Source organism: Vulpes vulpes, chromosome 8 (assembly GCF_048418805.1).
Source record: "Vulpes vulpes isolate BD-2025 chromosome 8, VulVul3, whole genome shotgun sequence".
In the NCBI taxonomy this organism is placed as follows: domain Eukaryota; kingdom Metazoa; phylum Chordata; class Mammalia; order Carnivora; family Canidae; genus Vulpes; species Vulpes vulpes.
Window position 1 is genome coordinate 3439904 of NC_132787.1, and position 15904 is coordinate 3455807.

At 44.5% G+C, this 15904-nt stretch overlaps 1 protein-coding gene across 4 annotated transcripts in view; it reads right to left on the reverse strand.

Moving 5' to 3' along the window:
• SLC4A8 (solute carrier family 4 member 8) overlaps window positions 1–15904 on the reverse strand; it is a 75241-nt gene that overhangs the window by 25370 nt on the left and 33967 nt on the right. For all 4 annotated transcript variants that reach the window (XM_072765259.1, XM_072765260.1, XM_026000363.2 and 1 more), the window contains 7 exons: window positions 15157–15257; window positions 9818–9992; window positions 9107–9240; window positions 7936–8181; window positions 4560–4665; window positions 3816–3977; window positions 943–1056 (listed from right to left, as the gene is read on the reverse strand). In XM_072765259.1, coding sequence (XP_072621360.1) covers window positions 943–1056; window positions 3816–3977; window positions 4560–4665; window positions 7936–8181; window positions 9107–9240; window positions 9818–9992; window positions 15157–15257 — 1038 coding nt within the window. The remainder of the gene's footprint in view (window positions 1–942; window positions 1057–3815; window positions 3978–4559; window positions 4666–7935; window positions 8182–9106; window positions 9241–9817; window positions 9993–15156; window positions 15258–15904) is intronic.

Below are 15904 nucleotides of genomic sequence, written 5' to 3' on the forward strand. Positions count from 1 at the left end.
ATATTCTTGGAGGAATTATATTTTTAAGGAGGGTGTTTTTTAATCCACAAATTTCTAACTGATGGCACTGCAGTGCATTTAACAAAATAAAATAAAAAATTTTCAGGCAATATGGAAAAAGATATTTTTAACCACCTATTTCAGGGAGGGAGAGGAAAAGAAAGGGAAGACAAAGGCACATGGTACAGGGATGTTTATATGTCAAGGACTCCCTTTATTCCCCTCCTCCTCCTCCTCCTCCCCAGCCTCTCCTGTCTTCTCATTTCATGATTCGTCTCAGGTCACTGAGTACCCCCAGGCTTTCCCTCCCCTCTGCTCTTACGGGGCCCTCTTGAGCCGAGCTCACCTTCCCAGCCTCTCTGTTACTGGGTACTCCTACACTGAAACAGATCTAGAGCCCCACATATGACCATTTCTTTCACTTTTTTGTATACATTTTAGGGAAAATATTATAGGTTATAGAGAGTTATGCAAAGAAACAATGAAATAGGGCTGAAGAGCTGCCCTGGTTACTCTAGCAGGGGCGCTACAGTGTGGATGAGGCCCCCTGGCTCGCTCACTTCTTCACTGGCAAGATCCTTGCAGACAGGGAACAAGTCCTTACTTAGCTTCTTTATCCTTCTTAGAGAGTTGATGTTCCATGAAAGGGCTGTTAACCAGGGACCCACAATTCCACCACATGTGGTATCTATTTAAGTACATGTGTACCTTCCATTGTTTTAAATCTTAACTTTTCATTCATTAAATCACCTTAGCGTTCTGGCGTGAACTCATCCAAGCCTGAAGAGTTTACTCTTCTGAAAGGTAAGGAATGAGGAGCAAAGCCCAGATTTAGAGGACTGCAGAACACAGGATTAGGATATTGTCAGGCCTTTGAAATTAACTCAGGACCAAATTCTAGGAAACCACAGGAAGGCATGAAGTGCCCTGAAAGCTGTTTACCTTGAACACACTGGGAACTTGAAGTTTTGGTGATGGGACTCCAATCAAAAAGTCAATAATCACCATTGTGAAGATAGTGAGAAAAACAGCAAAGTCACTGACCATGGAACGTACCTGGCATGAGAAAGGATTGGAAAAATGTTTTATTAGGTCAAATGCGATAGAAAAGAATTTAGTATTACAAAAGGTTTTAAATCCTCAGAAGACTGCTTTAATTTTATAACTGAATTAATATAAGCATATTTAAACAATAGAAATATGTTAATATGCCCAAGTTAATACCCCAAAAGGGTTGATATGATGGGGGAAGAACAGACTATCCATCAACCTCTAATGTAACCACCCTGACTGTGAAGAGTTCTGTTTGGAGCATTCATGGCTGGGTTTCAGCAATAGTTCTGAGAACTTGGAATAAGATTTTCTGGGACCAGTCAAGGGCCATTTGTGCCAGCCCAGATGAGCCTTGGCATCAGCATCGACTCTTCTTCTCCCTCATGTCCCACACCTCATCTACCTGCATGCAAGTCCTGCTGGCTCTACCTTCAGAACACATCCCGGCTCTGAGCACCTCTCACCACCTCCACTGCTCCTGCCCAGATCAAGGTCACCATCAGCTCTTGACATGGTAAGTACAGTTGACCCTTGACCTTGCTCTGTTCTCCTTTAAAGCTGCCAGACTGATCATTTAAAACTTAAGTTGGATTAGGTCACTCCTCCAGGAAAACCCTGAAATGGATCCTCATTTCACTGAGGTAAACACACAAAAGCCCCTGGCCTATGAGCCCACACACTGAAATCATCACCCCTCTGAGCTGAGCCTCTAATACTCTTCCACTCGCTCACTCTGCTCCAGTCCCATGGATTCCCTTGTTGTTTCTTAAACATGCCAGACCCACTCCCACCTTAGGGTCTTTGTACTCGCTCATCCCTCTACCTAGAATGCTTTTTCTCCAGGTGACCTCTTGGGTAGCTCCCTCACCTTCTTTATGCTCATGCAAACATTACCTTCTCCTTGAGGTCTTCTCTGATGCTACTTAAAGCTGGTCACCACCCTCCACCCTCCACCCTCCACCCTGGCATCTCCTAAACCCCTTTCCTGCTTAATTTTCTCTATAGCACTTCTGACCATGTTGTGCCCTAGAGGCCTTTAATAGTTTAGTGTAGCCTTAATAAAAATACAATGCCTCTAGAATGCCCACTGCCTATCTTAATCTGAACTTACAACAGAGATTGAGCAAAATATGTCTTAGCCAAAATATATCTTAACCTGACTTTGCCTTCCTTTGAAACCTGAGGTTTCCAGCTCCCTATCCCTGGTTTTGTTAGTTCTCTTCTAAAAGTTACACAAATTCTCTGCACATGTACCTCCTCCCACCTCATGAACCATCCATCTTGGGCTCATCTGACCAGCCTGGGGCGCAGTGGCCCTTCTCTCTGCTGAACCACTATGGTCCTTACACCCAACTCTCTACTAATGTCTTATATGAACCTGTATGCTTCATGTGTTTCCCCTTCCTATATGATGGCAGAAACCATGTTTTAAACTTCTTTGGGGGCACCTGGATGGCTCAGTTGGTTAAAGTCTGCCTTTGACTCAGATCATGATCCCAGGGCCCTGTTTGGGGCTCCCTGCTCAGCGGGGAGTCTGCTTCTCCCTCTGCCCCTCCCCCTATGCATGCTCTCTCAAGGTTACACACTCTTCTTAAATGAATAAATAAAATCTTTGAAAAAGATTTTGAAAAAACTTTTTTTAATGTACCCGCTAACACTTAACCCAGGCCTGGGCAAGCAGCTAGTAGAGAATTGCTGCTTATTAACTATCTGTCCAGACTAGAAATAATGACCCTGAACTTACTTAATATGTGTTTCCCTTAACTACTCTGTAGTCTCACTGAAATCTAAGAATATGTTTTAGCTATACATGTGTGTACCATAAATATCTTATCAACTGAGCTCCCCACCCATTTGGACTTTCTGCTCAACAAATATACCTGATTAAACCCGCACTTACAGAAAAGCCACCATTTCTCCTGATTTGAACTCTATTTCAAAATAAAAGTGGCCCCTTTTGGCCACTCTACACCCAGTCTCTAATTCTGGCTGAAACTGGTCATGATCAAACAGTGCCATCTGCATCAGGAAAGACAGCTGAGCTTCAAACAGTCATGGAAACCAAGTCAGGAGTACTTTGGCTGCTGCAATCAATGTGACCAGTGATTTCAAAGGTGCCACAAGAGCCATCCCTGGGAAGAGACTTCGGGGTCTCCCATGTATCCAAACTAATCATCCCAATTTACTATATTTAGGAGCCAGCTCTAGCTATTGCATGCTACATATCCCAGCATTCTAGAAATGAAAACTTAACAGCATTCTGGAAATAAGCATTAATAGCTTTTAGAGAATCACCTTAAACCCTCTGACTTTTTTTTTAAGTAATCTCTACCCTCAGTGTGGGGCTTGAACTCATGACCCCAAGATCAAGAGTCTCATGCTCAGAGGGCCTCGGTGGCTCAGTTAACCTGAGAGTCAGGTGCTATACCAACTCAGCTCAGGTCTTGTGAGTTCAAGCCATGTGTTGGGCTCCACACAGGGCATGGAACCTACTTAAAAAAAAAAAAGAGTTGCACGCTCTACTGAATGGGCCAGCAAGGTGCTTATCACCTGCCGCCTTTTTTAAGTATTAATCCCTCATCCCACCATACATTTATGAGAGGTTGCCAGACCCTAGAAGAAGAGAATGCCATGGTGTGGCTTACCAGGACATGTGGAGCTTGCCACCTGCGACTCCACTCCGCAGGCAGCGTGGAGGCTGAGAATAGACTCTGTTACATTAGAATTCTAATGCAAAAGAGATGTGTGAGTGTGCTACGTACTCTGGTTGGGAAATAGCGGCTTGTCTTAAAAGTCTTTAAAGTGCTCGAGAGGATGAAGGTGGTGAAGAAGAGAATACAGGACCAAAAGAGCACATCAGGAGTATAGGGTCCGTGATGGCCACACGCAGATCCCGTGAACTCTCCATGCAGCTCCTGGCATTCCTGGAAGAACAAGCATCCTGGGTGACAGCAGGCAGGCACGAGGGAACCAGCATCTCTGGCTGCTGGAGCCCACCACCCACTGTCACCTCACAGCGCTGGGGAGCGCAGGCTGCCGGCAGCATCTGCCTGCCCTCTGTGCAGCATGGTGCGGTCGCTTGCACAGGCCCCTTCCCAGCACAGTGACAACTCCTAGTCCTTCAGCACTTTTAGAAATGAAGCCAGGATGGTCCCAAGCAAGCATGCAGTGCTGGGAGGGCCCTGCCAACTCGTGTTGTGTATATGACCGAGCACTTCCAAACCTGAAAGCTCTTCAGGTCTCATAAGCCCTGGGGGTGCCCCCTGCCCTGCCTGGTTTCGTGCTCACATATCCCTGCAGGGTCACTGGGTAAGGGGCACGTGGGAGAGAGGAGAAATATTCTTTTCTCTTTATACTACAAGAGAATTTCTGAAGGGGAAAAGGGTCAGTAAGACTAGTGCAAATAAATTTAAAAACCTTTATTTTTGAAAATGCCAGACCTGGCTGAAGGGCCATGGCACTCAAACCTGGAGGTCCCAGTGCTATAATGCAGCTCCCGGACTTACACTAACAGTCAGATTGGCCCACTGGACTTCTGTTGTCACGATATGGTGGTCCTTCCAGTACTGGAGGGTATGATTGCTTGGGTTTTCTGGGACAGTACACCTGCAGCTAAGGGAAGAGAAAAAAAGATTCCTGAAAAAGCAGGCAAATATTCAGTGAAACCCTTTCAGCCGTGACTGGGCCAGGGGCTCCATCAGAGCCTGCTCCTTGGCCCACTTCAGACCCCTGAGGTCGGTCCTGTTGCTTGAGGCCCACGCACAAGCCCCAACCACACCCAACCACACATCAGCCATTACTAAAGAGAGACAGAGATCAGCATGTAGATCTTGAATTAAATTGTGCCAACAACCAAGCTTGGCACCTCATGTGCCCAGAATGATCCCTGGTGGTCTCCTGCTTAGTTTCTTTCTCTCAGGCCCTTCCTGTGGAATTCAATCTACAGAGCAAGGAGGACCTGGTCCACCTATCAGCTCTCAACCATCTCCTGCAAGCTTGGATATCTCCTGCTCCTGCTCCCTATGCTCCATCACACTCTTGCCTTAAAAATCCAAGTCTCCTGGAATTGTGATGCAAGCTCTTCCTGATACTGCATTATTCCTGGTAGTATCCCACCACAGTGGCCTCCTCTTCCATTTAACCAGAGCAGATCAGATCAGATTTGTCCTCCTGGCCACCCTGTTGCCTCCCAGGCCCAACATGCTTCATGCTTCAACTGGCTCCGAGGATACACAACTAACATAGCCATTCCCACATACTTTGTATCACCTGTAAATTCAACGAGCATGCCTTCTAAGGATATAGTATGACAAAATTAAAATACAAAAAGATCTCAACAGATTGTAATAGGAGGAAATCATCAAAATGAAAAGTAATAGGGAAAGCTATAAAGTCCTATATTTAGGTACAAAAAAATTGACTCCAGGTGTATCTGGGTGGTGTAGTTGGTTGAGTTTGGTTCAGTATTGGTTTGGTTGGTTGGTTTGGTTGAGTATTGGTTTCAGCTCAGGTTGTGATCTCAGGGTTGTGGGATCAAGCCCTATATTGGAGTCCACACTTGGCATGGAATCTGCTTGGGACTCTCTCACTTTGTCTTTGCCCTCCCCCCCCCATGCTTACTCACTCGCTCGCTCTCTCTCAAATAAATAAATCTTTAAAAAAATCAATTCCAGGGCAGCCCCGGTGACGCAGCGGCTTAGCACCATCTGCAGCCTAGGGCGTGATCCTGGAGACCCGGGGTCAAGTCCCATGTCGGGCTCCCTGCATGGAGCCTGCTTCTCCCTCTGCCTGTGTCTCTGCCTCTCTCTGTCTCTCTATGAATGAATGAATAAATAAATAAATCTTTAAAAAAATCAATTCTAAAACTTGGAGGCAACAAAAATATCCTTTAGAAGGTGAATGAATGAGCTATAATACACCTAGACGATGGACTATTACTCAGCACTAAAAAGAAACTATCAAGACATTAAAAGACATAATAGACCTTTAAGGAGATAATACTATGTGAACAAAGCCAGTCTGAAAGCATGATTACAACTATATGACATTGTGGAAAAGGCAAAACTATGAAGATGCTAAAAAGATCAGGGGTAGCCAGGGGTAGCTGGCGAGGGATGAGGAGGCAGGGCACAGAGGATCTTCAAGGCAGTGAAACTATTCTATGATACTATAATAGTGGATATATCATTATAAATTCATCAAAACCCACAGAACCTATAATACCAAGAATGAACCCTAATGTAAACTATGGACTTTGGGTGATAACGATGTGTCAACGTAAGTGCATCGGTTGCAACAAGCTTACCACTCTAGTATATGGGATGGGGGTAGCAGGGGAGACTGCATGCGTGGGAGCAGAGGGCAGATGGGAACTCTCTGCATCTTCTGCTCAATTTTGCTGTGAAGCTAAACTCTTCAAAAATCAATTCCAGGGACACCTGGGTGGCTCAGTCAGCAAGCATCTGCCTTCAGCTCAGGTCATGATCCCAGGGTCCCCCAATTGAGCCTCACAGCAGGCTCCTTGTTTAGTGGGTGCTGGGGGAGGGGTCTTCTTCTCCCTCTCTCTCTGCCCCTCACCCTGCTCTTGTTCTCTCTCTCTCTCCTGCTCTCTCTAATAAATAAAATCTTTTGTAAAATTAATTAAAAATTTAAAAATCAGTTCCACACAAACATAAAATCATTTAAAGAGTTGGAGAGTTCTAGCTTCACAGTTCCAACACTGGAATGCAACTAAGAAAAAATACCATCTTGAGCTTCATTAACACAGAATTACAGTATCCAGATCCAAAGTCTACTCAGTCTGGGGCTGCTCACTTTTGTCTGTCTTCTCCCACTAGTTATAAGTCTCATGAAGATAGATCCTTTGTCTGTCGTGCCCTATGTTTCCATGGCCTAAAACAGTTCCTGGCACACAGTAGGTGCTCAACAAATATTTGTTATACGAATATATAATTTTTTAAAAGGTCAAAGAATGAGCCTTACCCCAATATCAACTGGCAATCCATGAGGCTTTAAAGATCATACTCCCTAATGGCTGTTATTTTGTAATAAAATAATTTCAAAATTAACAAATTTTTTATGAATTCAGACCTTAAAAAGGTTAATAAATGGATAAGCGAAATCTATAGAAGCGTATCCATGGCTAGTTGGCACATCAGAAATGTATAGGCAGAAAGGAGGTAATCTGATGTACAGAGCTAAAGCTTGAGGGACTTTAGCCATAATTTGGAAAATACTATTCCACATAAGAAATGTCTAATCTAGGACAGATGCTCCTAGATGGTTGAAAACACAGCCAAATACTGGGGTTCTTTTCCAATTGATCCAAACTCTATTAAACATGTGAAGACAATAGTCTCTTGGGTTGAAATCCAGGTAAGGAAATAGATCATTAGATCTTTAGGAAACAGTAAGAGATCTGTGGATCTCTAAGGAATTATTATTATATCTCTACCTCATGATTCCAAAGAGTAAGTAGCCTGTACATACTTGCAGAGATCTTGGTAACATGCTCCAGGGACTCACAAATCCTCATAAGAAGTTCCTTCCAACAACTAGCTTGAACTCTCCTCGCTCCCTTTGCGGCCTGTTCCTGTTTCATGCCTGAACCGAAAGCCATGCTCTGGAAAGCATCTCTCATGTCACCTGAGTTTCACTCTTAATCCACCCTCTCTGTCATCACTTCTGACTGTTCTCTTCTGGCACCTCCCCCAGGTCTCCACCTCCCTCTCTGAGGCCTATTTCCCAGTGAGAGGGTCAAGACACTTCCTTATTCCTTGACACAAGCTACAAGTACTGCCTGGTACACTGCATCCAGCCAATAAACTCAGGTCCTCTGCTCAAAAAAAAAAAAAAAAAAAGACAAGCAGAAAGCATACTTACTAATATAGGCTAAGGTGGTCCAGCTGGCTGTGCATGTGGATGGGGTAGGTCTCTGCCAGGTGAATCAGCTTTTCTATTGCTTCATAGATGAAAATAATGCAAATCAGGGAGGCAAACGCTTCTTCTGTGAAGCGGGTAATGTAACAGACAAGGGAACTGGCATCAGTTGCCACGAGGACAATACACAGGAAGGCGGTCCATAGTCCGATACAAGCTCGCAGGGAGAGGTATGAAAGAGCGTAGTCTCTGAAACAAGACCAAGGCTCATCAGAGAGTATGGATGGATGAATTACGAGAACAACGGTCAAAAATGTGGTTAATTCATCTCATAGTACCCATTCCAGTACTGCAACCCAATTTATCCCTAATTCTGACTGTACTTCACTCCTAAATGCTGCCCAGGGACAGCTGTGACAAGAGATTTGCTCCGCAAGTGGCATTTGCCACGGCAAAGACATGGGGAGCGAGAAGGAAGGAATTGTCCTTCACTCATTTCTGCCGATACTGGCCAACGTGATTCAGATCTTATTCTTGCAGTTAGAAAAAAGGAGCTGGCCCCTAATCCACGTGCTCCTACTTCCAACTCAAAATGAAGAAAAGGTTTTATGGGAAAAGTAGGGAAACAAGGGCATTGCCAAGTTCCTACCATCACTAGCAACCAGAATATGAAAGGGGCATGGCAGGTCAAATTAAAAATGGAGTTGAGGGATGCCTGGGTGGCTCAGCGGTTGCGCGTCTGCCTTTGCCTCTGGAATTCCGGGATCGAGTCCCGCATCGGGCTCCTGCACGGAAGCCTGCTTCTCCTCCCTCTGCCTGTGTCTCTACCTCTCTCTCTGTCTCTCATGAATAAATAAATACAATCTTTTTTTAAAAAATGGAGTTGAAATGAAAATAGAGGAATCTGAATTAGCTAGGGAAACTTTTTTTAAAGATAAAAAGTAAAGATTTCAATAGTGACTGAGGGACATTGACAAAGCTTGTTAAGACCGAGAGATCTGCTATTTTAGGTACTACCTGGGGGCAGGACAACAGACCTAATGATGTTCTTCCTTCAGGTTTTTATGGTTCAGAGTAATATTTGCCTGCTTATACTTGCCTAGGATCCTGGCATTCAATCCTAACAGCACAATAACACATCCAGTTAGAGTTTTCAGAAAACCAAATGTCTTACTTGCAGAATTTGAACAAAATCTTTTCAAATACAAGCACTGGCCCAGTACTTCCCAGGATGGTGAGAGCCTGTCCCGCAAACAAGGAATAGGCAATCCCAGTCATGGAGGCTCCAAACAAGGATTCAATTGCACTCTGAGGGGGGAAAAGAAATCATCAGAGTCCATAGCCCATCTGTAACCAGTAACGTGGGCTTCTGTTCACTCCTGACTTAGCTCTCTTGTGTGCCCTGACAAGCCATTTGCTTGTATTTCATCTTAGCAAGAGTGAAGTGTACACACTGCCTAATACTCTTGTAAACGGATACTGCTTTGATAATTCAGGTGCCCAAATCCAACCACATAGGAGTCCTTAACTAAGTCCTGTTCTTCAGTGACTCAATTAGGTACTGAATATACTTAGAAAGCACAATGATCCCATTCACACTACGAGCCATTACCCTACATTTCAAATGACATCGGTATATCACTTTCCACCCTTTGAGCACCAGGTAACTCAGCTACTGCAATTGATATTCAAGCAGAATAAAGTCTGTTCTAAAGGGAAAACTGTGTTGCTGCCTGGTATGAAGTCAGAAGATCACAGTAACTCAGTAGAAAGAATCCAATCTCCTCAGTCCTAGCCCAAGGGATTTTCTCCTCAGCGGACTTAGCCGCCAACACAGTATTTTAAGTCTTGTCTGGGACCAACAGAAGTGGTTAAAAGTCCTTACTATGCGTCCCTCAGTGGCTTCTCCGAGCAGTCCCCCAAAGGTGATGACAGGTGACATGCAGGCACAGTACAGGAACAGAAAGGAGGCCAAACACTGTAAGCTGAGTGCATCCCGGTAGTCGCTCCAGTACCAGGGGGCCTTCCGCTTGATGTCCAACACCAAGCCTCCAAACAGCCTGTGGAAACATGGCAGGTAGGCCTCTAACACGGTCCTTCTTCCATGAAAGTATGTGAACAGCACCCATTTGAAAAGCACTTCAAATGTTTCCCGTACTGAAGATATACTTTGGCTCCAATTTGACCCCAAGTTCTTACAAGAGATCTCTCGGGGTCGGGCACAGAATCTATTTGCAATCAAGGGCATGAGTTTGAATGATTATCCCAAGCATGAAAAGAATTAATTTGGGTGTGCATACTACCTATTCAACAAGAAGTTTCAAAAAACTAACGTGAAATTAAGTAATAGCTTCAAATTCTGAGCTGTTAGGAGGAAGTGTGTGAAACCAATTCAAGGTATTAAAATTGTTAGTTTTAATATATGTAAGTCTAGATAAAAAGCCCCATCACATGCACTGTCCTACTCTGAACAACTACCCACCTTCCTGTTGAGAAATTAGCATAATAATTCATTCATGCAGTTGACAAGTAGTAGCAGATACTTCGTGCCAGGCATTGTGCCAGGGACTGGAGAGGCAGCAGTGAGCAAGACAACACAGCCCTTCTCTGCAGGACTAGCAGTCTAGTGCAGGGGATAGACAGTGCTGTGAAGGTGCCACGGTGGCAGAGGACACGGAGGGACATTTCAGCGGAGAAAGGATCAGGAGTCAGGCAGATGAGGCAGAGGGGCTAGTATGGGTGCCACCTAGAGGTGAGAGCACATGGCTGATGGAGATCCGGCTGGAAGAGTCTGAGGAGCCAATGCCAATGGACAAGGATGGAGAAGCTGGGGAAGCCAAGTCACAAAGGGCCTTGTAAACGGTTTTACGGAGTTAGATCTTTATCCTAATGGCATGTCAAGTCACTGAAGGATTGTAAACAGGAATAACATAAACATGCATTCTGGAAGGATCATCCAGCAAGGGTGAAAGGAATGGAATGTCGGGCAAGACTGGAGGCAGTGGATTGGGAAGAGAAGTGGATGGACTCAAGGGTTTAATCAGGAGGTAGAATCAACGGGACTTGGTGACGGGACTTCAGGGACCCCTCTGCACTTCCCAAGGATGAAACGGATCAAGAGCAAGATATCCCACACCAAGGAGGGATAGTGTTCTCAAACGGAGTCACTTTTTCTAAGAGTGGAGTCACTGTACCAGAGTGAAAGTTGGTAGGTGAGTCACAAAAAAGAGCCACTCAGTATTCTACAGGACAAATGGCCTGGTCTCTTCTACAAATTAATGGTATAGAAAAACCATGTTACCAAATGTTACCATGTTTCTATGCCAAATTAATGGTATAGAAAAAATGGTATATAGTTGTCATAGAACGGGATCATAATAACCAAAGGCAATCCCTGATTGGATCCTATGTCAAACAAATGAACTCTAAAAAGCTGTTGCTGAAACAGTCACAAAAAGCTGAATTCGAACTGAGCATTAGACAATTTAAAGAACTATTGTTAATTGTGTTAGATTTCTTAATGGCGTGATAGCTGTTTTTTAAAATGGCCTCATCAAACAGATACATACTGAAGTAGTTACAGGTAAAATGACATGATACCGGTGATTTGGTTTAAAATAATCTAGAAAACATAAAAATAAAACCATTAAGTGGGGAGAAATAGATGAAACACGATTGGCAAAGTGTTAATAACTGTTGATGGGCTCATGGGGGTTCATTATACCATTCTCTCCTCTTTCTTATGTGTTTGAAATTTTCTATAATAGAATTCTAAAAACAAAAAACAAGCTACTCCTTCATGAAAGGAGTCTTGGCCAGTTCTTTCTCTCTGCTTGGGAGCCTGGAGGAGACCCATGAGGCCTGGAACAGGGTATGCCAGGGGAGAAGACCCAGCCAGCTCTCTCTCTCTCCATTTGAATGCCTTCTCTCCTCCAGCCAGATGCAATGAGGGTATAGGTGGACACAGGACAGATGCTATTCTATCTCACCCATTTGCTCTTTTCCTCTGGTTTGAGTGAGTATAGTTGGGATTCACCATTCTTCAATTTATAGCAGTAACATCACAATCTGGGCCTTGGCTTAGGGAAGAGAGGCAAACCTAGCTTTGTTTTTAGTCTATCTGGCTTAGGTAAGGAGCTATCTATACGGGCTAACCTAGAGTGTGAGAATTCCACCTCGGGGACTGGAACCAAGGCTCCAATCTGTAATAAAGTGTCACTATGTTTTGCTTTCTCCTCCAGGTAAACAGGACCTCATAGGCAGTTGTGACTAGTCTGGGGCGAGATACAAGTGTTTCTGGGTCTTTCCCAACACAGAATCTTGATACCATGTGAATATCACTTAATCATTGATGACCTTCCTTTGAAGGGTGTTATTCTGGGAGAATAATCTTCTGCAGTAATGAGCCTCACCCCACGAGGCAACCAGAGATGCTGCCATGACTGCTCAGCCTCTGGATGCAGGAGGCACCTTCAGGGAAGAGTGTCTGTGAGTAACAGACAAAAGATTTATGTGAAATGGATTCATGAGAAGTCAATAGAAAGGGAGGACATCTGTTTGCCTAGCAGTGATTAAAAGAGGAAAGAAAAGGGGGATCCCTGGGTGGTTCAGCAGTTTAGCGCCTGCCTTCAGCCCAGGGCCTGATCCTGGAGTCCTGGGATCGAGTTCCACGTCGGGCTCCCTGCATGGAGCCTGCTTCTCCCTCTGCCTGTGTCTCTGCCTCTCTCTCTCTCTCTCTCTTTCTCTCTCTCTCCCTATGTGTGTGTGTCTCTCATAAATAAATAAGATCTTAAAAAAGGTGGGGGGGGGGTAGAAAAGATCTGAGGCTCTTATCGATCATGTAAGTATAAATTAATAAAATAATTTCTGAATACTGTTTACAGTCACCTCGCTCATGCATAAAAATCCGACCGTAATCGCATATTTACCACAAGATCAGGCACCGATGCTTCTCCCCACATTTGAGACTTCCCTTCCCTTCCAACACTACCTTGGATGTTCAAGTTTTGTGGGGATAGGAAGCACAAGGGATACGAATTTAAGCTTGATGCGAGACAGGACTTACCCATGGAGAGGGTCACTAGGCTCTGGAGCACTGAGCTCTGAGGGCTGTAGGGACAGGACAGCCATTCATTTGTCTGCTCTGCTTTGGAAGAAACCTGTTTGAAGTGGGGGTGGGGTGGGGGATGGGGGCGGGGATCATCGAGACAGCAGCTCCTGATTCTTTATTTCATTAACCCTTCCCAAAAGCGGCACCCGCAATAAGGTACATAAATATACCTTGGAAAACCCCTCTCTAGAGTATCCTCCCTGGAATGAAGCTTGTGGCCTAGGAACACTCTAGTCAGACTTTCCTCTTTGTTATGTATGGGAACGCATCAGCATCAACATCAGGGAGGTCCAAGACGCTGTCTGAGCCCTGGCATGGCGGGTCAGGCAATACAGAACTCAAGGTACTGTTTTCCACTCATCTCTTGCCCCCTTCTTAGAGTCTAAATTCCCACATCTTCATATATCTCACCATCCAACAAGTAGAACATCCTCTGAGTCTCCAAGTTTTGCCCCAGGCTACACAACATAGTAGAAAAAGCAGATTTCTCCACCTCAAAGAAACACAACTAATGGTATGAAGAACTATAAAAACCCAAGCTAACATATTTTAGTCTGTGCAGTCCAGGCAGATCAGAAAGTTCTAGGATGTCCACCTATATGGGCGAGTTTACATTCACTCTTTGAGAGTGATCTCAATACTCTGAGATTGGGGAAGGGGCAAGAGTTGGCACGGCACTATAATCTCTGATCCAGGTGTTAAGTCACTTGACCCACAAGGCTACAATGGGAGAAAGGCCATGTGTCTTGAGGTCTTCTACTAAGGGCTCTAAGGAAAATTTTAGGAGCTCAGGAAGAGGAAGTATCTCCCCTACCAAATAGACTGAGGCTCTGAGCCTAGATAACCCTTCCTTTCAGCCTTATGACTCCAGAACTTCGTGACAAGAACTTCCTCAAACCCTATGTGAATTTGTGAGTAAGGGTACTTTGATACTGTGAGTAAGCATGCGATAATCGGGCTATATGAAATCCTCTTTGGGGATGTCAGGCACCATTTCTGAGAATCTATAATTGTTGAGATCCAATCTAATGTTCTCCCAAACACTCACATGGAATTGATTATAAATGACCTCCTCAAAAGGCCTGAGACTGGTTTATTCTCATCTGACACCAAAAGAAACCTGAGATCTCATCTAATCTTCTATAGAGAACCTTCTCCTTAAGCATCTGTCCGTAGAATCTTGGCCTAGAAGAGTAGATTGAGGGCGCCTGGGTGGCTCAGTCAGTTAAGCATCTGCCTTCAGCTCAGGTCATGATCCCAGGGACCTGGGATGGAGTCCCACATTGGGCTCCCTGCTCAGCGAGGAGCCTGCTTCTCCCTCTGCCCTTCCCCCCTGCTCATAACCTCTCTCTCTCTCTCTCAAATAAATAAAATCTTAAAAAAAAAAAAAAGAGAGGAGTAGATTGACTATTCTGAGACACACACATACCTAAAATACTACCTATATTCCTACCCTAGAGGAGCTTCTTAACTTAATCATTCCATATTTATCTGTGTTTAGTCCACTGATGCTACAGAACAGGGATCATTTTATAAGTATTCATTCATAAGCTCATCAGATTAAGTGCCTACTCCGTGCAGGGCACCGTGCTGAGTGCTAGGAATATAATGGGTACCCCGCGCCTTATGGAGCAAATGTTCTGGCAGGAAGACAACAAGTCAAGCACTAATAATGAAGAATGAGAAGGGCTTTAGTGGGGGTGGGGGTAGGAGGAGGGCAGCAGACAAGTGAAGGCAGAGCTCAGAGCTGTGACACCACAGAGCAGGAATACCTAACCTCATCTATAAAGTCTTAGGAGGCTTTCCAAAGGAAGTGACACCTAAGCTGAGACAAAGGATGAGTAGCAGTTAGTTGGGAGATGAGGAAGGGGGCAACTGTTCAAAGCAGGGAACAATGTGTAGAAAGAACTGGAGGGGAGACAGACAGTGGCAGGTGGTTTGAGAAACTTGAACGAATGAATCAGTATCTGATACTATTATAGTCGGTGGTTCCATTTGGAAAGTCATTCCCAGCCAGTATACTACAGAGAAGAGTGAAAGCAAAGAGTAGGACTCATTCCTTTGCACACCTTCAGCCCAGTGCAGTATGAGCCGTGAAACATCCCCAAACTTACCGCCCGGTGCGCTGAAGCTCTGGCCCGCTGTGGCCCCCATGTGGTTCCGGTTCTATGTGACAAACATTTCCGTTTGGAACTCCAGGCATTTTCCTTTTCTCCTTTTAACAAAAGACCACAAAAATGAGTAAAGCCAGCCATCTATTCCGTCCTGCCTGCTAACAGCAGGGAGTGGTAAGAAGATAATCCAAAAGCAGCCCCCAAATACCCAATTTTTGGAGTTTTTGTCTGTAATTTTCAAAAGCATTTACTGAGTTGGGACAGTTTATTGACTTTGCTGAAAAACGACAACAACATATAATTTCTCCCCTTCTCCTAACTCTTTGTCCAGAAGCAGAAATATGGAAGCTTTGGCATCAGGTATGACCCAAGTTCCTGCTTCAAATCTCCCTCTGTGTAATCTTACTTGACCTTAAAACTTTGAAGATAGTTTTATTTATTTGTAAAATTAAGGGTAAAAATACCAACTTGGGGATGTTGCTGGCAAGGCTGAGTTAGTGCTTATAAAGCACCAGGCCTGGTGGCTGGTATACAAAAGCTCCTTTCCCACCTTTAGCCTGTCCAAAAGTATGGGGGACTCTACTTGCTCTCTCTCTCTCTGCAACTTGCTGTTTTCATTGCACGGCTTCATTCGCAATATACTCCCAAGAAATGTCCTTCCCCCGCCTCTCTGCCATTCCACATCAAATCTTCAAAAACCATTTTAAATTTATCCCAGAGTAATCCTGATTGGTTGCATCACACCTGA